The sequence below is a fragment of the Lepisma saccharinum genome, chromosome 10 (genome assembly GCF_977018435.1).
Source record: "Lepisma saccharinum chromosome 10, izLepSacc3.1, whole genome shotgun sequence".
Lineage (NCBI taxonomy): Eukaryota > Metazoa > Arthropoda > Insecta > Zygentoma > Lepismatidae > Lepisma > Lepisma saccharinum.
The window spans coordinates 79,735,343-79,758,757 of record NC_139238.1 but is presented as its reverse complement, the minus strand read 5'-3'; the positions used below and the strand labels follow the sequence as shown (position 1 = coordinate 79,758,757).

The 23,415-nt window shown below is 36.4% G+C and overlaps 1 protein-coding gene across 2 annotated transcripts in view; it reads right to left on the bottom strand.

Annotated features, from left to right (window-relative positions):
• LOC145993972 (E3 SUMO-protein ligase RanBP2-like) overlaps positions 1–23,415 on the bottom strand; it is a 158,561-nt gene that overhangs the window by 94,883 nt on the left and 40,263 nt on the right. For both annotated transcript variants that reach the window (XM_083129994.1, XM_083129995.1), the window contains exons 13-18: positions 21,782–21,945; positions 19,460–19,610; positions 17,705–17,846; positions 5,723–5,824; positions 3,328–3,524; positions 1,145–1,312 (exon numbers count right to left, since the gene is read on the bottom strand). In XM_083129994.1, coding sequence (XP_082986120.1) covers positions 1,145–1,312; positions 3,328–3,524; positions 5,723–5,824; positions 17,705–17,846; positions 19,460–19,610; positions 21,782–21,945 — 924 coding nt within the window. The remainder of the gene's footprint in view (positions 1–1,144; positions 1,313–3,327; positions 3,525–5,722; positions 5,825–17,704; positions 17,847–19,459; positions 19,611–21,781; positions 21,946–23,415) is intronic.

Here is a 23,415-nt window from a genome sequence, read left to right as displayed (position 1 = left end):
AATAAACTCTTAAACATGAAATTTAGAGTTTATTCACCTTCAGAGGTCCGAAGTATCATGAGAGTTACACAAATCATGGAAAATTCACTAATTCTGATGTAAATATTTGAGAAGGAAAAATGGACTCCTTCACACAGGAATAAACTTAATACTCAGATAACTATATAAATGTACTAATATAAGTGAATGTTAATTTTGTGTAATAAGCATAGTTTTTAAATCAAATTTAGGTTTTTATTCACTATTTCAACAGTGAAATGCCATTTCATATACTTAGAGGCACATATTTTTACTTTCCGCCAAGGTGGACTGATTTAAATCAAGATTTAAATAAATAATTATAGAATAATGTATGTAAGGATTCTGTAGACATCAGAATCACTTTTCGTGAAAGTACATTAATCTTGTAATCATTTAATGGTGTTTATTAGGCTCTAAGAAAGAAAAATAAAGGAAACAAAATATATATGTACTGATGGTGTGAAGCTCATACGAAAGGAACTGTAATATGTAAACTGTAAACACACTTATTTGCACTTAATTTAAAATTCAATAATTTTTATGGGCAAAAACAGCAAATTTTTTGTGTAGAAAACGTTCAACCTTAAAAAGTGTCATTACCATTAAACTGTAAATAAACTACCATTAAAAAAATTGCCAAAATTCAGCTACAAATACTATAAAAGTTATTTTCAGTGACAATTATATACTTCATCCAGAATGTTTTATTTTTATGGAAGAAAAGTTACTGAAATTATTGTAGTTTCATTAACACACAACAAAAATTTCCATAGTAGGTTCATATATACAGAATCAGAAACATTAAAATGTATATTCACATATTTTTATTTGCTTTAATCAAACTGTTCAAATATTTTTCAGGGCCGTTTACTACAAAAAGGTTTCTATAAAAAAGATACATCTATATGTATGGTGCCAAAAGCCATACAAGCAATTTTAAACGTGGTTTTTAAAAGAAACCAAAAAATTGATTTTTTTAACAAAAGTCATGATTTTTACCCACCCTCCTTTCCCCACAATCTAAGTTTTTTCAGCAAAGTTCCCTGAAAAACCTACAATTGAGGTTCCACTGTATTAACAAAAATGTTCATCCCCCAGAGCTTAACTGCAAATATATACTTACCCTCAGTTCTTCAACCATTACTTTATTTTCCTTCAATTCTTCAACAATGGCTTTGTTGGTTTCCAGAAGTGCCTTATTTTGATCCAATATTGTTTGAACAATTGTGTCCTTGCAATACACTAGATGCCTTATTTGTGCATCTAACCGTTCTGGGCTAGGGCGAGCCTCCTGCAAAATAGAATTATTAAAGAACTTCTTACAATTTTGTATTTCAGTTTGAGACAGCATAAATTAAAAGATATTGCATAATAACATGCATGAACCTTGCATAATGAGGTAGAAATACTGATATGGGGCTATTTACAAGCAAAACGCTGTAAAAATCATTTTTATTTTAAACAAGAGAACTCTAAACATCTCTTGAATTATTAAAACATTATTTCACTTCAATGTTTGAAACTTCCAACACAACATACAGGTGTGCCTACAAGCATTTAGGGTGTGTAGATGATGTCAAGGAAAACACATACATCTCCTTTGTGTGCCTAATCTACAACATTTTTCTCACTTGCAAATAGGTATGGGCATATTTAACAGCAATGAGCTGATGACGATGTATTGAAAAGTACTGGTTTTAATTTAATCATTGAAACTCACTGGTACTTCTCTAGCATTTAGGTACCTCACAGAGGTTGAAAAATTGCCAACACTTTTGCAGCCTACATATCCCATAATTTTCAACTGAAGATACAAAAAATACCAAAGTTAAAAAATATAGGATTTTTGGTATATTGTTATTTCAGTGCTGCCAACACCAGGACCCCACAGTTTTCAAATGCCAATATGAGCTTCAGTATATCAATATTTTCGGCAGCCCTATTGCAAAATAACCATATCAATATACCAGTTTAGACGTAAAGTATTAAAAGACTGTCTTATGAGGCATATAATTATTATAATAGCTATAATTTAATCAAACTATCTACTTTGCCTCAATGTCATAAAAGAATTAACAACAAATTGATCAATTCTGCATGGAACACCTATAAATATTCTTAAAATGAATATTTGCAAGTTTTAATATAAACTTTTTCCACTAGAACTATATCCTATCCATCTAATAGATTTCCTGTAAAATATCCCACAATAGAGTGCTGCAGAGAGAGAGGATTTTGCTCGAGCACCAAATAGTTCGTATGGATGACTCTAGATACGTAATCAAGAGCTGCTTTGCTGAAGCAAATAATGTTCGAACAGGCAAAACAAGCAGTATACTCTCGAAGCCCAGTAGTACACTAATAACTGTAATTTGTCTATGGTAGTGGGACCTCAGATATGGATCGTGAAGTGAAAGATGCAGTGATTTGAAACTTAAGTGAACATAGTCATCATCCCCATGTTAAAATGTAGTTTAATCTATCTTACCAATACACAGTGATATAGGAAAATGAAATCCATCACTGCAGGCTGAAATTCCCAAAGCGGATATTTTACATATATGTGTGTACGATTATTGTCACATTAAAATGATATTACATTGTAAACACTCAAACATAGCACTTTCGAGGGTGGCTTGAACAAGTACGAGCAAGCGAAAGTGGTCCCATGGAGTTCTCTAATCCATAATTTCGCATACGATAAACATGTATGTTTCTCCCCACAATATGGTTGCAAAACTAGTTTTTATGCATATTGCATAATTGTCAGGATAATTACGACTCTGCAAAAATGTTGTGTGGCATTTTTGCGGTCCCTGTAAGGCACTCTTGAAAAAGTATTGGCCAGTATCAGCGAATAAATTCCAACCAATGTATTCAGATATTGATACCATTAATATCAGCTAGTACATTTTAACATGAAGATGATGACTACATTCACATAAGTTTCAATTTCAATGAACCTTTCACTTCACTAGCCATATTTAAGGTCCCACTACCACAGACAAATTACAATCATATGTGTACTACTGGGATTTGAGAGTATATCGCTCATTTTGCTTATTCGAGCATTTTTCACTCAAGCAAAGTAGCTCTTGATTTAGACTCTTTCGAGCATCATCTGTGCGAACTATTTGGTATTCAAGCAAAATCCTCTCATTACAGCACTCTCCTGCAGTGTCTAAAGTCCCTTGTCCTTATACGCTAGCTGAAAACTAGAACTGACAACTGACAGTGGTGATCATACATAATCACCAAACACTCCAACTCTTAGTTTTTTTTGGTTTTTTTTCTTTCTTTACTCACCGTTCGCCTAGTATCCTCAGCTTCTGAGTTTTCCATTCGGTGGTTCCTGAACGGCGTACTGTGCTTTTGACCTCTCTTCGGAGTGAATGTGTTGTAGAGAAACAAAGAATGATAATTACTTGTGGCATTCACATTATCTCCGGATGGATTAGAACACACACTGTCATCAGACATACCATCACATTCATTCCGGTTAACTGAAAACAAGATAACACACAGTGAACACCCATCAACTGGAACACAAATATCTACCAAATATTCAGCACACATTGTTTTTAGAAATTTCCATTCTTTGAAGAGAAAAATGCATTCGCCTTATTCATAAGTGACCTTTATCTTCTTTTGCAATATCATAAAAATGCTAATTGTGGGAAGAAACTGGTCACTTTAAGAATATATAGCCGAGGTTGACTTTTTTTATGTAGAAGTGCTGAATTTATGAATCTTGTTATGATAGTTATGTTAAGTTTCAAAACACACTGGAATGTACAATGCCAGTATGTCACAAAATTGTTTGAATGAAAAATACAGGTCCTACTGACAGAATATTAAGAACACAAAATTGTACATCACACATTTTTTTTACATTGACTTCTTTTAAATGTACAACATTAATGAACACACATAGGGTGTGCGACCTACAAATGAAAACACTAGTTTATAAAAACACAATGAAAGTATAAAATTTCAGTTGCATTTGGCAGAAAAGTGTCCTAAATTAAAAATGCAAATTTTGGGAAAAGTAGCACCAATTATAGAAAAAAATAACAAAATCCAAGTCCTTTATCCATAACTAATTTCTAGAACACTCAGCACAATGACAGGATTTTGTGATAGATGTAATCATTAAAATTACAGCTTTGATAACACTGGTTGACATTTTGAGAAAAAAGTTCAGATGTTTTCAAATCAATAAGTATTTCTGGAAGTATTTTCAATGCTGATCATGGAAATGACATCCATTTTTCCTATCACATCACGATTTTTCACAATTTCACAATCAAATTTCTCATTTTCGTCATTACATCACATCACATTTATTACACAGTGCAACAAAATACATTTATTCAAGGGAAATTTCTGTTGTTTACAAACCAATATGTGATTCTCGAAGGATTTTAAATGCTGATCATGGAAATTACATCAATTTCTACCCATCACATCAGGATTTCTCCCTAGGTCAGGATTTTTCTCCACATCACTAAGTTCAATCAACCCACCCTATTATAACATTGAGTTTTGGAAGGAAGGGAGGAGGGGGTGAAGGAAATTTTCATGAAGGATTTTGAAAATAAAACTGAAGGATTTCGAAAATAAAACTATGTAATCAAACTTTCATGCTAATGTGTCATGTGAAAGTGGAAGTGGAAGGTGGATTAAACGCATACAATTTTACATGCGTTAATGTTTCCAAATTGGAGGGTTTGTATTGTAAAAAATCAATATTTTACTACCATCAAAACAGAGCCATCTATTGACAAAATAATAGAACTACACATTCAATTGTGAAAAATCCTGATGTGATGGGAAAAAATGGATGCTATTTGCATGATCAGCATTTAAAATACTTCCATAATCAGCTATTGGTTTGTAAAGAACCGAAATTTCTCATGTAAATTTATTTTGTTGCATTCTATAATATGTGTAAGTGCAATGGAATGGTGAATGTGAATTTTGATCGTGAAATTGTGAAAAATTCTGACATTATGGGACAAAATGGATGCCATTTGCATGATCAGCATTCAAAATACTTTCAGAATCACACATTGGTTTGCAAACAACTGAAATTTCCCTTCAATAAATTTATTTTGTTGCACTGTGTAATAAACACGATATAATGGTGAAAATGAGAATTTTGATTGTGAAACTGTGAAAAACTTTGACGTGATAGGAAAAAATGGATGTAATTTCAGTGATCAGTATTGAAAATACTTCCAGAATCACTTATTGATTTGGAAACAACCTAAATTTCCCTTTTGTTGCATTATGTAATAAATGTACTGTAATGGCGAATATCAATTTGATTGTGAAATGGTTAAAAATTCTGCCATGAAAAAAAAATTGATTTCATTTTTGGAATCATCATGCTGAAATTATTCAGAAACAACAGTCATCCGGGAGACATCAAAACCTATGTCGACCAGTGTAATCTTCAACTGCCATGGCTGACTTGAATTAAAAAGTAACTAAAAAGTCATACTAAACAAACTTCTAATCTTCTTACCTTTTCTCGTCAATATCCTTGCGAAACACTTGCTCTCTCTCTTTCTCTCCACCACAGTCTTATGCAATTGAAAACTTATGTGTACAAGCTTCCTTTCCTCTCAAAGTTACTTAATTCTATGAAAGCAAGTTTACTGCCTTACAACCATGTGTGCAAAATTAAACAACTCACCATCACTCCTCCATCCATCTGGATCAATCCTGCTAAGCTGGCTTTCAATTTCCTCAATGTGATTGGCCAATTCAGAGTTCAAAGGATGTTTACGGTCTACACCTGAAATGAAAAATGTCGCGTAAAAGAAAGAAAATTAGAGGTGCACACAAATTCTACAAACCACTGCACCAGGCTCAATGTGAGAGCCAATACGATTCTGTTCCAATACTGAATCTGATGATACAGTTGCTGGCAATGATACTTGATCATTGTACAGGGTGTCTACAATTTCATAAAAACAAAATTCCCTGAATTTTCCAGCTTTTCCAGACCAAGAGCCAAAATTTTCCAGTCCATGCCATTAAGGAAAATAGTGTATTTAAAAGGAAGAAGGTAACTATATTTTAGCTAAACACCTTACCTAGTCATATCATAAATTCTGTTACAAAGTTAATAATGAACTACAGGCACGGCGAGCAAGCAAATGTATTAATATTTGGATGATACAATGGTACAGGTCTTGCCAACACAGAGCACCAATCACTGTTCAAAATGGCCACCTCTGGCTTTCACACAGGCCCGAAGTCTCTGAGGCCAGTCATCGATCGCAGCACACACGGTCTCAAGGCGAAAGTCTGCCACTGCCTTCACAAGAGAAGGCTTCAGACTCGAAAGGTTTGGATGCCTCTTCCTACAGACCATGCCCTCCAAAACGGACCACAACCTGTAGTCCAATCAGGCACATTCCTCTGGTCACTCCTGTGTGGTCTTTGCCTTGTGGGCCGGTGCTGAGTCCTGCTGGAAGCTCTACGGCTCGTTGTTGAACATGGTGCGGGTCCACGATTTCACAAGTGCCTCCAACACTGTTGCTTGGTACACTTTTGCAGATGTTTTCACACCATGTTCACAGAAGTGGAGGCCAGTTGTGCCATAGTACAAAACACCCCACCAAACCATCACTGAGGCAGGATGATGGCCTCTGAGGATCTGTGGCGTGTTTTCACGAGCTTCCTGGGATGTCGAGGCATAAACACAAACACAGTTGTTTTGCCGATTGTAGGACACTTTAATTGTGAAGATTTTTTCATCCGTGAAAAGGGTCCTCCTGTGGCCACCATTTGCGTAATGCTGAAGGAGTATTTTTTGCTGCTCCCTCTGGACCTTAAGCTGCGAGTGAGGAAGTGACCAGTACTTCGCCGATAAGCGCAGAGTCCTAGGTCACTTCGGAGCACATGCAACATCGACATTTTTCAAAATGTTCAGCTCTCAATCCATCACTGCTAGTTTCCTGACAGGCTTTCGTCGAATCCGCGCCGCCACTGTTTTCACGAGCTTCTGGCTCCTCACGCTGCGAGGTCTACCTTTCCTGGGGCGGTCCTCAATTGTCCCTGTGTTACAGTATCTGTTGATGGTCCGATGCACGAACATCCTGCTGATATTCAGCTTTTTCAGGGTGTTGAAAATGGTAATTGCCAACTTTGTACAGTGCAATTACTGCCACACTGTTCTCGTATACACCCCACTCGATTAACACTCGCAGTGAAATTCACCTTTCCGCTACCACAGCCAAACACACAATGATACTGATTGTTGTTTGATCCAACATTGCAAGGTTACCTTGCCAACCAGTGTTGCCATCCCTGACTAAACTTTGTAACAGAATTTATGATATGACTAGGTAGAATATCACTAAACCAAGAATATTCACTTCATATGTAAGAGCACTAACAAAAAACTGAACAGAAATTGAGGGGTGAGCTGCTAAAAAACTGAACAGAAATTGAGGGGTGATCTGCTTAATGGCTAAGAAAGAATTATTTTTTTACATAAAAAATAACAATTATAGCATAAATAATACATTACCATCATAAAATTTAATACTATATGTAGTAATTCTAATATTTTTCGGTATAATTTAACAATACAGGGAATTTATCCAATTTGCTTGAAATTTCGGATACTTACTAATTTGGGTCTCCTAATAACGAATCTGCACTTAAAATTTGGCGGTCACGTATAGAAATTCCTGAATTATGGCTAGCCCCATGGACCATTGGCGCTAGCCCCACGAACCATTGGCGCGTGGTTAGGTTAGGAAAGTTAAATTTTAGGGTCGTAGTAATATCAGGAATATATATATTTCGTTCTTTAAGTATTCGAAATGGAAAATCTTGCAATAAATAATGAGCAATTGTGCATTGTCGGTTGCAATGACTGACCCTCTTATTTTGCAAGTTTGACACGTGAGCGCCAAATTTTAACTTCAGATTCGTGATTAGGAGCCCTAATTTAGTAAGTATGCCGAATTTCAAACAAAATGGAGAAATTCCCGGTATTGTAAAATCGCTCCTATTTTTCAAACAAAAGCCAAATCTTGCACCAAAAAAGAGGTAAATTCCAACAACAATTTGCTGTCTTATATTTCTACACGAAAGTACATAGTTCAAAACATGACCACTCTTCCTAGAGTATCTAAAAAAAAAATCTACTGTAACTACCAGTAATACCCAGCATATCAAACAAATATAGTTTGTCCACGACAAATTTAAAATTTCTGGCTTGTCCTATTTTCCTTTGTTGAAAAACATATTTTTTAGTAGTCTGCTACAAAAAGGTTGATTTTTCCAGAAAAATGGTAAATTTTCCTAAGACTTTTCCAGAAAAAAGTAAATTCCTCGACTTTTCCAGGATGGTAGACCTCCTGTTGTACCATTTTACAACTGTTGACATTTGTAAGTATTATATTGTGTCGCCCTGCAATTAGGTTTCCTTTCTTTCTCTTATTTGTATCTTCACTCAATATTCCTACAAGGACCAAACCAAAGGACCAATCCAAAAAATTAAATATGCTCTAGAACTGCAGTTCTCAAACTTTTGTTCTCATTGCACCCCTAGTCGTAACTAAACGTCTAATGTACCCCCACCATAGGTTATCTCCGAATACTGGCTTTTGGGGAATTTTTGGGTTGCCTAATTGATTGGGCATTTTTGATATGTTGGAGGCATGTATCTGTATGTGGAAAGATGGTAAACATTAGAATTTGAATTTAAAATTTTGGGTGCGTGAGCACTAAGGTTATTTTGCACCCGTCACATTATACGGGGTCCAGCCCCTTACCATTACACATAACAACTCTAACATTGCATAACTAAAATCATAAAATATTCTGACTTTCGTTAAAAGCTGAGGCTGTAAAGGGGCACTCAGCACACATAAGGACAAAAGAACAGGACAACACAAACAAAATTATACTGGTCATGGGGCCAGTCGGCAGAGCCTCGTTAGTCTGCAGTCCAGGTATAACACTGGCTTTTGGGGAATTTTTGGGTTGCCTAATTGATTGGGCATTTTTGATATGTTTCCATGATTATGAAAAACTAAATATGCTGACCAAGGCAGTAATTTATTTTATTAAAAACATAAACTAAATGTAACGTTTCAACCTTCTAGCAAGGTCTTCTTCACACTCTGTATCAAGTACAAAAGCAACAAGATACAAAAACAGGGTATTATATATACACAAACATTACTCCCTCCAGACTATTTAGAAAGTTGTTAGGAACTTTCTAGCAGGTGACTTTCACTTGCCAACTTTACTTTCACCTAAAAGGCTAAACACAATTACTTCCATATAGAATCCAGAGCGTGAGATTAAAAGTCCAACCACATTCTATATCAGGGTGGCTACAAACAAACAGAAATGAAATTCCCTGACTTTTCCAGGTTTTCCAGGACAAAATTTACATTTTTCCCTGACAATTACAAACTAAACTAAATCGATGTTTTTGCAAATGGAAATAATAAACTCATACAGATCCATGTATGGTTTTGCTAAGTAACAATTTTATCTTCTATTATATTGACTTAATTTCTCTATTCTCTATGATTTGAATTCAAACTGCAAAATAGTAAATTTGGAAAATTATTACAATTCACAAGCTAAGGAAGGATTATGGAATTTTGTCATACGCAGTAAGTTTAAAATAAAATACTTGATTACTTTTAAAGTTACGACTAAATGAGATAAGAGTGAATAGTGATTGATTAAGAAATACAATTTGTAATTTATCAGTCTCCTTATACATTCTCGGTATTATATGCTGATATTTCCACCGAGAGATTAGAACCCTCTGCTTGCAAGAACCATGAGTACGGACTCATTTTTCAATGTATAAAGCTACTTCTCTCTTCTCTGTAAAGCAAACAACTTAACTCTTGCATATAAGTGAAACAACTGAATCGAACAAAAGAAAGTGTCATATTTCCTTACATTATCGATGGGATTTCTGCTTCAGTACAGTATATCCAAGTGAAGTGCTGTGAAACTGACAACATGCAGTTATACCATTAATGCTGACGAAAAGGGTATGTAACAGTTGGGCTGAAAAGTTCGTAGGCTGACTCATATATGGCGTTACTAGAATTAAATCCATGTGATTTTTACTTAGTACTAACCTTCAAAAGATACGTGTATACGTTTCACAGCTGCCGGATAATTAGTTCGTGAGATATAGCATTGTGAGTGAAGCAGCTTTTGTTATTGTGAAAAAATGAATAAAAAAGAATTTCGTGTGTTAATATAAAGCATTGCTTTTTGGCGAAAAAAAAATACTGTTGAAGCCAAGGCTTGGCTTGATAAACATTATTCGGACTCTGCACCAGGAAAATCAACCGTTGAGAAGTGGTTTGCTAAATTTAAACGAGGCGAAATGAGCATCGAAGACGATGCACGCAGTGGACGCCCCAAAGAGGCTGTTACCGACGAAAACATCAAAAAAGTCCACAAAATAACTTTAAATGATAGTAAAGTGAAGTTGATCGAGATAGCTGAGACTTTAAAAATATCAAAGGAACGTGTTGGACATATTGTGCATGAATATTTGAACATGCGAAAGCTGTGTGCAAAATGGGTGCCGCGCGTGCTCACAATCGATCAAAAGCAACAACGTTTTGATGATTCGGAGCAATGTTTAGCGATATTCAACCGTAATAAAATTGCTTCCCCATCCACCATATTCTCCAGATCTGGCCCCCAGTGACTTTTTCCTGTTTGCAGACCTTAAAAGAATGCTCGCTGGAAAGAAATTTAGCACTGATGAAGAGGTAATCGCCGAAACTGAGGCCTATTTTGAGGCTAAAGAGAAATCGTACTATAAAAATGGCATCGAAAAATTGTATGACCGCTATAATCGTTGTATCGCCCTCGAAGGCAACTATATTGAATAATAAAATCGAATTTTGTCAAAAAAATATTTTTTACTATGTTAGCCTACGAACTTTTCAGCCCAACTGTTAAGTATTAGAAATTTAACGCAAGGAATTTATAGAATTGCATTGTATAGGTACCTGATTTAGCTAACCAACACATTAAAACAGGAACACTCTAATAATAAAAGCTTCTGAAAGTTCATATACGAGGGGCATCCTGAAAAAAGCTCCAATGGTGCCTATACGCAGCACTAGTGGTCGGAGAGCGACACACACACACATGCAGACAGGAAGAAGTGGCATGTAACTGTAATCTGGTACAGTTGCAATGCAGCCGTTTTAGGACAGTTCTAGGTTAAACATTGAAGCTCTCATACAGTCTCCCACAGACTGCGATGTAGCCTACATTGCACGCTCAGAATTTGGCACAGAGCCACCAGCAATCGTGTGAGTTGTGCAGACCGGACGTCGTGAGTGATAGTATGGTCAGACGATGGTGCAGACAATTCACGGAAGGCCAATCGCATGTGCACAAAACCATACAGCTGAGTACACACGGGCCCTTTGCATCACTTCAGGTGAGAGATCTTGAACCACTCCCTGTACAGCCCTGGCCTTGAATGTACTGATTTCATCTCTTTGTTTAACTGAAGAGGTTTCTGGCAGGGCAAGGATTTGACAGCTACATTGCGGTAGAGATAGTTCCAGTCTTTGCTGTCAGACACATATACCATGGACATACAAAATTTAGTGCCATGCTACGACAAATGCCAGAACAACGGTGGTGATTATGCCGAAAATTAGGTTAGGATTCACTGTTACTAATGCAATAAATTACAACTGATATTCTTGTTTTATTAATACCTAATCGGTAGACTCTTTGATATTTTGCTATTTTTTTCAAATTGGTGTATTTTCTTATTTTTTTATTTTTTACTATACGGTGTTATTTTCCCAAAATTCACATTTTCATTTTAGCACATTTTCTGGCAAATATCTGAAATTATACCTTCATGGTGTTTTTAAACTACTGTTTCAAATTGTAAGTCACATGGCTTAGGCCTCTTCGCGAGAGTTTGATATCTTGAAAGTTATTTTGGGAAAGTTATTTTTTATACCCCTTTTATTAATTTTAATGTAAGGATTTTAGATAATGGAATTTTGGTGTGGAGTTAGGGCCCCACACTTTCTTGATCACAGCTGAAGGTGGGGGTGATGTGATCAGCACCACACTCCTGGCTACCTTTATCCCTCAAAGTTTCCTCAAGGTACCAGCTTCATATGATACTGGGTGGGTGCCGGAGCAGTTTGAATAGGTGGAAAACATCCCGGTTCTCCCCCGCAGGGGATTGACCCCGGGTCTCTCGCATAGTAGTCAGATGCCCTAACGACTGAGCTCCATTATTACTCGCTAGACAAATGCTGATAGTGCGCACTTAGCTTGGTAATTCAAAACATATCTCGTGCGACAAATACGAAGATGTGGCTCCAGTGTGATGCTAGATACGCACTCGATCTCCTGTTAGAACGCTGCCACTTTGCTCTGTGATGCAAATGGTTTTGATAGAGAGAGAGAGAGAAAGAAGTTGAAAAAATCGTGGGAAATAAATGATTTAATGTGGCTGTCGGAATTATTCCACGTACGTATAACTCAATAGTTTACTCTTGAGTAAAATGTTGTAAAACTTGCATTTTCTATGTACACAAACATGGCCTAGAAAAGACAAGGATGTAGGATTTCATGGAATTTTTCGTTGTTTTAGGAAATTTCTTTTAAAAAAATCGCTAAAAACGCCAACAATTCGCATTTTTTGCAAAATTCGCATTATTTCGATATTTCGGACGGGCGAAAAATGTGTCCAGACATCACTGCACATTCCTAAACATAATTTCGCAGCAATTACCATTTTCACGGTTTTGGCGTTTTTGAAAAATCAATGTACCTACTAATTGGAAATTACTTTCTGGCCACCCCTCGTATAAATCAGTAGATAGAAAGTGAAAATTTAGCAGGGCTGGCAGAGAAAAGTCAATTCTTGAAGGAAGTGATTTGCTGTTATGATTGAATGATTCGAGTAAATAAGATATTAAAATATTTTGGTATTTATTATTAGTATTTTATTTCATAATATTGGACATTAACTTCACTCAGTGAGAGATTAATGACCATCTCTCATGAGTTTAAACAGACAGGACAGAGAGTGGCGTTAATTTCATTGCAATACTAGTGTTGCAGTAAATTTGAGGTTGGGAGCATACACTTGCCAATTTTTATAACGTTCACCAATGCAGATTTATGTTTCACTTTTTCGTGACAGTATTCAATATATATCCCATTTGGTTGGATTCTTCTTGATATCTAAGAATATTGCAATGTCATTGTAATACCGCGGTGGCTCAGTCGGTAACGCGTCTGACTAACATGCTAAAGGTCCCGGGTTCGATCCCCGGCGGGGTTCAAATCCGGGAACTTTTCTAACGATGGAAGCGGCCCCGGCGCCCACCCAGCGTCGAATAACATGGGTACCTGGGGGAAACCCTGGGGGGTAAAGGCGGTCAGGGGCGTGATGCTGATCACATCACCCCCACTCACGATAGGATCAAGAAAGTGTGGGACGTTACCCCCACACCCCCTATACACCTTCATGGCGTGGTGCTATGCACAGGGGAGCACTTTACCTTTTTTACCTTTTTTTTTTCATTGTAAACGTATGTTAACTTGTGCGAAACCAGTAATACGTCAGGATGATAAAAGAAAGCCTTCGTAAGCACTGCTACATTCAATAAGGTGAACTGAGCCAGAAGAGTAATAAAATTCCAACAGCATATTTGCAGTCTAAAGTTCTTCTTGTTTATGCATGCGATTTTTGTTCGATGTTGCAGTCCATGCAATTTCTGTCGCATATTGTAGTGAGATACTTTGTCGGGTGGCGACATTCGACAAAAATCGTATGTATCAATGGAACCTATTTGTTTCCATGTTCCTTCAGTTTGCCCAACAAAATGCCTTACTACGACGTCCGACAACTATCGGACGGCGCCACCGCACTTATCCCCTCCATCTGTTGACAAGTCCCCTTACTACTCCCATACGGACAAGAAAAAATGATAATTCAATGCATTTTCCACGTAATATTTAGAGGCTTAACCTTTACTCCCCCGATGATACCATTTGGTACCATGGTGCTGATTACGAAATGAATGTGCTTTTTGGACCTTCATACTCTTTATGTTTGGGTGGAATCTGACACAGGTCTGGAGCAAGCCTGGGAAATTCATATTGATGACCAACCTCCCCCCCCCCCCCTCCGCAACATATCCATGCCACATTTCCGAACAGAGTTTCACATTTTGGCTCATTATTCAACTTGTATGGCACCCAGGAACATAAAACATGTTTCATTCTCTTGACAAATGTCCATTCTTTGAAAAGAATATTAAAGTTCGCGCCTTCTTCCCAAATAGCGGGAGAAGAGGGGGTAAACTCCAGATATTTGTGTTTTTTTTCATTGAAATTCGGTAGTCGCTCCCCCCAAACCACCTTTCCTCGGTTCAACGTTCTGAATTGTACACAGTTGCATGCTCTGATGTTTTAGCTGCAAAACAAAACTTATCCGAAGTAGATTGCTCCCTTAGTGCCCGAGTTATAACAATTTTCGTCAAAAGAGTGTTCGAAGTCAATGAAGACGAAATTCCCTGACATTTCCCTGACTTTTTTTGACACCTCAAATTCCCTGACTTTTCCCGGTTTTCCAGGTTTTCCAGGTCTGTCGCCACCCTGTATATGGAAGTAATTGTGTTTAGCCTTTTAGGTGAAAGTAAAGTTGGCAAGTGAAAGTCACCTGCTAGAAAGTTCCTAACAACTTTCTAAATAGTCTGGAGGGAGTAATGTTTGTGTATATATAATACCCTGTTTTTGTATCTTGTTGCTTTTGTACTTGATACTGAGTGTGAAGAAGACCTTACTAGAAGGTTGAAACGTTACGTTTAGTTTATGTTTTTAATAAAATAAATTACTGCCTTGGTCAACATATTTAGTTTTTCATGCAGTCCAGGGTGTACTGATGTGGAAGTGAGGTTGACATTTGGGTGTACTACGTGGAAGGTCACCCCTTACACCCCGGTAAACATTAGAACATTACCTATATTATTTTATTGTGTGTTCCTACATGTACAATTTTTTCATTAGTTACAAAAATAAAATTTTGACACTTGTATGCTAAGAAGTATACATAAAGAAAAAATAATTTTCATGTACTTCTCCAGTTATTGAAAAAAAAAAAAGTAAAGAACAAAAATAAGTTTCATGGTGGTTGCGGTAAACGCGGTTTAAAATTACTTACGTGAAATTTAAAAGATTTCGTAATTCCGCGTTGCACAATTTAATGGTTCAATCCTATTAATTTCGAAGATCCACTGTCTTCATTCACAAAAGGGTACGCCGTACCCTTTTGTGAATGAAGACAGTGGATCTTCGAAATTAATAGGATTGAACCATTAAATTGTGCAACGCGGAATTACGAAATCTTTTAAATTTCACGTAAGTAAAAATAAGTTTGTAAACAAACTGTGAACACAATTTTGGAGGTTTTTTTTATTGTAAATCCTGACAGTTTCTAGTGAGAAAGATGTGCCTGCATAGCCTGACATAGTTTCTTGATGTCTGGTTGTGCACTTGAAACTTTCAAGTGGAGATTTGGCTCCACATTTAGTCTATTATTCAGATTTCGAAGGAGCATTTCAATTCAAAACATATTAAACAAATATAAGAGTGGCCGTGACAAAATAAGCCTTATTTTCCTGTTGAGTGTTAAAGCTATGAAGTCTGCTCTACACATCTGCAGAAAAAATGTTGTCCTGTGGCTATTCTCGACATTTCTCTTCAGAGCTGATCCCGTACCCCCTTCAAGTTTACCCCCTGGGGGTAAGCGTACCACAGATTGAGAACCACTGCTCCAGAAGAAATTATAAGTATATGCAATTTTTCGGATCTTTGAATATCATAACAGTTTTTCAAACGAGAGGAAAATTGTAAAAAAAACTGCCCTCCCATCGGCCAAAGGACCAGCTGAACCTTAAAATTGCAGCCACAATAATGCTGACTATGTAAACAATTCACAGACAAAGATGTTAATAACTCGCCAAAGGGAGGGGGCAATTTTGTTATGAACAAATACAAGAACAACAATGGCACTGTTGATAAATGTAACACACAGAGCTCATAACAGGGAATGTGAGTATATGACAAATCTTGGTATAACTGTATGCTTAATCAAACTAAAAATACAGGTCTGATGAAGGGAGTGTGTGTTCTCCTGAAACTAAACAGAAAAAAACTGTTGCAGTGGAATCCCCAATTTTACGTTTCTCAATTTTACATATTCCCACATTATACATTCAATTTTGTTGGTCCCAACATAGTAAAATGTTATAAAATTTTCCGTGATTTTAAAATTTCCTGCATTTTGAAGTTATTCAGCATAGTCCCCTGAAAAATGTAAAATCAAGGTTGCACTGCAAATGCATTTAACAACTAAACTGCAAGAGAAATAAAACACCTAATGGTTATCTCTATTTTCCTTTGTACACAAATCTTGTTTTTTACATGTTCTTTTCATATCATTTACACCATCCACGTAGTGACATACAATGACACAACATACAGAGGCTGTTCAGCGTATATTTGACCAAACGAGAACACAGCCATGAACACAAGCCACCACCAGTATGCAGGTGCAAAGTGTGGTTAACAGTTTCCAAAGACATATTTAGATGATTCGCCATCTGTCTTTGGGTCGGTGGATTCTCTTGCGTGGCCATTCTGCGAAGTTTCGCCTGCATACTGGTGGTGGCTTGTGCGCACGGCCGTGTTGTCGTCCCCTTTGTTGGAGAACCGAACGCTGGGGCCATGCAATCCTTATACTTGCCGATCACATTCTTGAATAAAGTCGAACTAACGTCACAATCCTTGCTCTTACACTACTTCCTGATCATTGACACACTGAACTTTGCATCATAAAGGGCTACAACATAACCTTTCCAAAAGCGACTCAGTTTTTGGCAGCTTTTTCAGCCAAGCGAGAAAACGCAAACACTTGGAAACGTTATACAACGCACTCCTCCCAAAAGTGGCTCAGTTTGGGCAGGATTTTTGACCCAGTGAGAAAACACAACCACTCTTTTACAGCTCACACACTACACTGACAAACATGCCCGACCAAGGTTGGGCGAGTTCATTCTGAGTGCAGAGGGAAGGAATCGCATTTGGCCAAATATACGCTGAACAGCCTCTGTAAACTGATATGAATCAATTGTAATCTTTCATTGTCATCACCATTTCATCAAAGTATCAGAGGTTTAGACAGAAGTTGAAGAGTTGAAAAATTTAGTTTGCTTTTTTTAGTTTGAGAAGGCTGGTAGTTCTATTTTCAGGTTTTACAAAATTCAGACTTTTCTTGACCTTTTCACTTCTCAATTCATTGCCTCATTTTTTTTACATGTATTCCATGATTTCCGCGTCAATCATGACATGTAGATTAGACTAGGGATTGTACAATCACAGACACTTCTGGGCTGTCACGATCCCATTGAAAGTCAATAGAATTATCACAACACAGAAGTGTCTGTGACTGTACAGTCGGTTTCAAGTGTGATTTCAATGAGTGACATGTGCAACCAGTCAGGATCAGCCAAAGTATCTTATTTAGATGCTAACAAAGTTAACCACTGTGCTATAAAGACAAAGGATGCTTAGTACCATAACTGTCAGTAGTGAAAAGTGAGTACAATACCTGGACTACGTAGTCGATCCAATGTTAAGTACAGACACTCCCTGGCTCGAGTAAGCAAAATGATGTGCTGTGACCTCATCTCAGAGGTGATGGTTTCTCTGCGCTTATTTTCTACTTCTTCAGCAGCCAGCTTCTTGTATATCTGCAAACAACACACACACATAATCATGAAATGGGGAAAAATACTGTTGTTGCCATTATAATTGCAGGCTTGTTAGAAGTGCGGTGTGATGAAATTATTGAGTCAATTTTATAGTGAAAGAAGCAATGAAGATTTGTATTAAACAATTAAATCATACAGAGCAGATCAAAAAGTGTTTGACAGATGCACAAACTTTTAAAACAATTCAATATTCATCACTGTAAGGAACTTTAATTAGGGACATGCACATTTCGATTTTTGACGAAAACAAAATGTGAAATAACACACAACAATGTTCATTTTTCATGTTTTTGAAAGGTGTGAGGTGCATTTTGCTACCATACTTTGTCACGAAATGATGCAAAATGCAAAATAAACTTTTATATGCAAAATTTGGTGTTTTTTATCTATGCGACACTTTCTGAAGTCTGGATCTGCGAGTTATGCAAATCATGGAAAATTGATTAATTCTGCTGTAAATATTTGGGAAGCAAAAATGGACTCCTTTATACAGGAATAAACTTGAAAACACTGATAACTACATAAATGTACTATTAGAAGGGAAATCTTTATTGTGCATATTAAGTGTAGTTTTAAAATCATATTTAGGGTTTTATTCACCATTTTAATACCGAAATGCCATTTTGATCCCAAAATATGCCCAGTTTTTGTACCAAAATCTTGACCTCTTATTCACCACAAATATATAGCTCTAGTTATTGGCAATTTCATTATTTATACAGTGGAACCCAGATTTCATGTTCCCGCTTTATACATTCAATCTTCATGGTCCCAATAGATCATAATGATACAAAATTTTCCTCGATTTTAAATTTTTCCATATTTTAAGTTGTTTCACCTTGGTCCCCTGAAAAACGTAAAATCGAGGTTCCAATTTAACGGTTTTGCCAGCAAACATCCTGGGTAGTGGCTATATATGTTAAATGCAGCATTTTGAATTCCAAATTGTAAGGCTTTTCTACCACTTCTGGCTAATCACGACAATGGGGTATGGGTGGTGTAATCTGTACATGCTACTATTTTCATTATAAAAATTCTTAGCCAAAATATGATGCCCCAAAAGTTGTTCAAAACAGTGATTAATATTAATGTACAAGTATTATACACCAATTATATATTATTTTTCCTACAAAAAGCAGATACAAGGGAAAATATAAACTATTGTACTTTTTGAATCACACAGAACTATTACAAATTAAGACTATTATGGAGATATCAAATTCCAAAAACTGGACAATTTACATGATCTTGTAAGCAATGTAAATTAACTGATCAGACCTATAACTTTATTTGCTATGTTCCAGCTACTAAACATTTTTTTAAACACCAGAAACAAGTAGAGATGCAGTAAGATGAAACTTACATGAATGCTGAAAAAGCATCAAAATAAAGATAAAGATAAAATGATGACTGACAATTTATAAATCCAATATAAAGATTTAATGTATGTGACATGATGGTGATGCAGCATTTTCCCCATTGAAAAAAAAAAGTGAAAATCTTGAAGAATAGTCAACTTGGGTACAGGCTATTTACAGAAATACGATATTGGTAAAATTATCGGTAATTGTAACAAACTGACAAAAGCCTACCATAGCCTGGAAAAATGAAGCATGTGGACTCTTAAGTTCTTGGAACGCCTGCAGAGCTTCTTCATGTTTGTTTTCCTTCATCAGCTGGCATGCTACAAAAAACTTCCCATCCTCCAGGAAGCTGCTGATTTCTGATGCAGACAGTTCTTTCCTGCAAGAAATGAGAAAAACCAAGTTTAATTCAATACATGCCATATTTACTCGTGTATAATGTGCACTTTTCTTCCAAAATTTTTCCCCCTAAAAACTATGGTGCATATTATGTATCGAATAATTAGAGAGCCAACATGAAATCATGCATGTTTTCACTATGTCTGCATAAAACACACACACACACACACACATATATATATATATATATATACACAAATAATGAAGGAGACAGTAAACACTTACCACACGAATAGAAATAATTCAAAATTTCGCGATCTGAGTCGCATTTTCAAGAAGGTAGATAAAAGATCGACGACACTTTGAGTAGAGGCACAGAATACTGACCGTAGCGTCTCTACGGTCAGTGTTGCCAGAAACAGTTGAAAGGAAACACGAAATATTTTAGCCAGTGTTTACTGTAAGGTGGGTGGGTAGTTTCGGGGAGGAGAGAAAAGAGTTACTGGTTGGCTAGGTTGAGTCCGGGGGGTATAGTGGCGTGCATGCCTGCTATACCCCCCCGCTCTGACACATCTTTCCGCAGGCGATGGGAAAGGGCCTATATAGCAGGCATGCACGCCACTATACCCCCCGGACTCAACCTAGCCAACCAGTAACTCTTTCCTCTCCTCCCTGAAACTACCCACCCACCTTACAGTAAACACTGGCTAAAGTATTTTGTGTTTCCTTTCAACTGTTTCTGGCAAACACTGACCGTAGAGACGCTATGGTCAGTATTCTGTGCCTCTACTCAAAGTGTCGTCGATCTTTTATCTACCTTCTTGAAAATGCGACTCAGATCTCGAAATATTGAATTATTTCTATTCGTGTGGTAAGTGTTTACTGTCTCCTTCATTATTTGTATATATATATATATATATATATATATATATAAAAAGGCGCAAATACAAATTACCAGGTTCGATTTCTTTAGTAATAATATATAAAAAAAAAAAATAGTATAAACAGAAATGAACATTTCTGATGATTTTTCACATTGTAATACAACTGTATCGCGACACCGAGAATAGCGGCACTGCGCTGTTCTGACATAATTCGAGCATACACCTCTTGTCACACATGTGCATCAGCCATATTTGTCGGGTGAAAAATCACTGCAAATCCATAATGTAATTTTCATCTCACTTTCTTCTTCTAAAGAATAAACAAGGTGGTTGCAGAAGTGAAAGCATTGGGATGCTCACTGGAGGCAGAGAGGGCACATGGTGTGGGTTGGTGACTCATGGTATACACAAGACTATATTCTCCTCTTGGCCCACATAGCAACAGGTTTTCAATAGGTATTACATCATTCACTCTTGATTGGCATAGCAACAGCTTTACGACCTACAACTAAAAAAGCCATTTCTTGAACCTCAGTTATATCTCTTATGTAATGTACAGTACAATTGTTTATTGTTTTCCCATCAAAAAACCAGGGTGCACATTATTCATGCATAAATATGGTATATATGGTAATGAACTATGCAACAAATGGTAGAGCAAATACCCACATCGATGCCAAAATTCTCATAGATTCCCACCAATAACAATGGTTTAATATTTTAACAAAAGCTGTTTATAACATTTAGAAATATTATAGTTTTTCTTGTATTCAATCCCGAGCGAGCTTCTGGGAGCAGACAAATTATTCAAGTGGAAACAATTGCAAGGCAACGGTTTGATTCATTTTACATACAGGGTGGAGCAAAGAATGTGGCGAAACCGGATAAAGACACAGTTTAAAGTGCCGATTCACCACACGTACCAGTGATTACATTTGGCACCAGTACTTTCTGATTGATTCACCTTTATATGTAAAACAAGATAATGATGATTGTGATTTGTTCATTATTTATAAGCAAAAATCAGCATTCTTAAGGCAAAAACGTTTGAAATTTTAACTAATTTTTCAAAAAAATGCTACGGATATTTATTGTGTGCCACTATGCTATTCAGTTTGACGTAGTTCATTTAATTGCAGCTAGGTGGCACTAGTTGTCTTGTATCTAAAATTAGCCAATGGGTAAAATGATGTTGCAACATACCTAGAATGAACACTGCACACACAGACCTATAATATTGGGGCGAAGCGCAAGAGCGTACGCACCAGCCACAAAGGCAAACAAATTCCTAACAGGAAACTTAACACTGTATCAAATAACAACTTACCCTGTGCATTCAAATAAACGAGTCTGCAGAGGGCGGAGAGGTTGGCCCCTTGACAGCTTCTGAAGCAGAGGTATTGCTATCGACCAGTAGTGGGCAGCCCTGGTGTTGAGGGCTTTAACCTCTTCAGATGCAATCATTTCTGTCTGCGATTCAAGAGTTGCAGCCTGCAAAATAAAAAGATATAGAGAAAAATCCCCATCACAAAGAAGTATATGTTTACAATTTAAAAGCAGTTCTAATTTGCAATTATGAAGATACAACTTATCTACATCCCTACATAAGACCATCCATAACACAGGATGGTCACTAATTGAATGCTTTCTGGGATAAATAGTAAAACAGCCTAAAAACTTAACCAATTGTACCAATCCATCCAATTTATGGACTTGTCAACATGTCATACATTTTTAAAAAAGAAATGTCAAAATATTCAGCTTCTTTTGCACTGCAGTCATCTTGTTGTAGCATACATTCATAAAGGTCATCAATGAATCATTCACGTTCAAGGATCATTTGAAATTTCATATCAGATCATTGGAATATCAGTAACTGGTAAATTTTGTACAGGTACTTTATCGGTATTGTCTAAAATTTCTTATTGGTTCATCCCTAGCACACTTGGAATTGCCGGAAAAAAAAAAAAAAAACAGATTTAAAGAATCTTTGGAACTGAAGAGAGGCAAGAAGCTGACACAGAACACTGAATTCCATGCATTATTGAATCATGATTTTTTTCAAAACTTTCAGTAAATTTTAATTTTATTTGTTGATTAATTTTTTCAGCTCTCAACAGGCAAATGGCCATTTTGTGTGTAGTGAAATATACAAGTTTATACTTATGTTGTCACATCAAATTCTCTTACTTTCAGGTTTTCCAGGTCTTTTTAAACATTCCAGACCCCTTTTGTAATGATTTAACTCAACTATTTATGGCAAATTTGTTGAGTGGAAATTCACAAATATTTGTTCCAGTCACAAGACAGACTATTTCTTGCAGAAGTCCTTTTCAAATATGAAATACATTCACATATTAGTGTTCATCACCACATGAAAAATTCACATTCAAAAAATGTACTACAAGGATATTTTAGATTCCCTGACCTTTGCCAGTGTGGGAATTAGTGAAACTCCCCAATTCCATCATCTTTTGGCTAAACACTGAATGTCTCGACTCTTCTAGATTTCTCAGGATATCTAGGTCCATGGGAACTTTAACCATTTTCCAGTAATGCAATACATAAAAAAAATTAGAAAAAATATATATGGATACATACCATACAAAGTCTGATGCTGAAGGTTTTCAAAAGCAGAAACATGCACTGCTAAGTTTGTGCTCCTACCTTTGAAAACCTTAAAATTTTAAAGCAAAGTGGAATGATCGCGATCAGAAAAATAATTAAATTGTTTTGTCGACATGGTAAGGGACAGGGCAAGAAAGTGTGTGGAAAAGAAGTGAAAAGTTCCTCTTCACTGCCTTGTCTCAAATTATTTGATTAATTTTTGTACAGAAAAGGATTGTTTTCCTATTGACCAGGTATTCATTTCTTATGGCCTAAAAATTATGGAAAATTTAAAATTATTTCCTCATGTCACACAACTGAAATATCTCAAGAGACACTACATAAGTGGTCTGT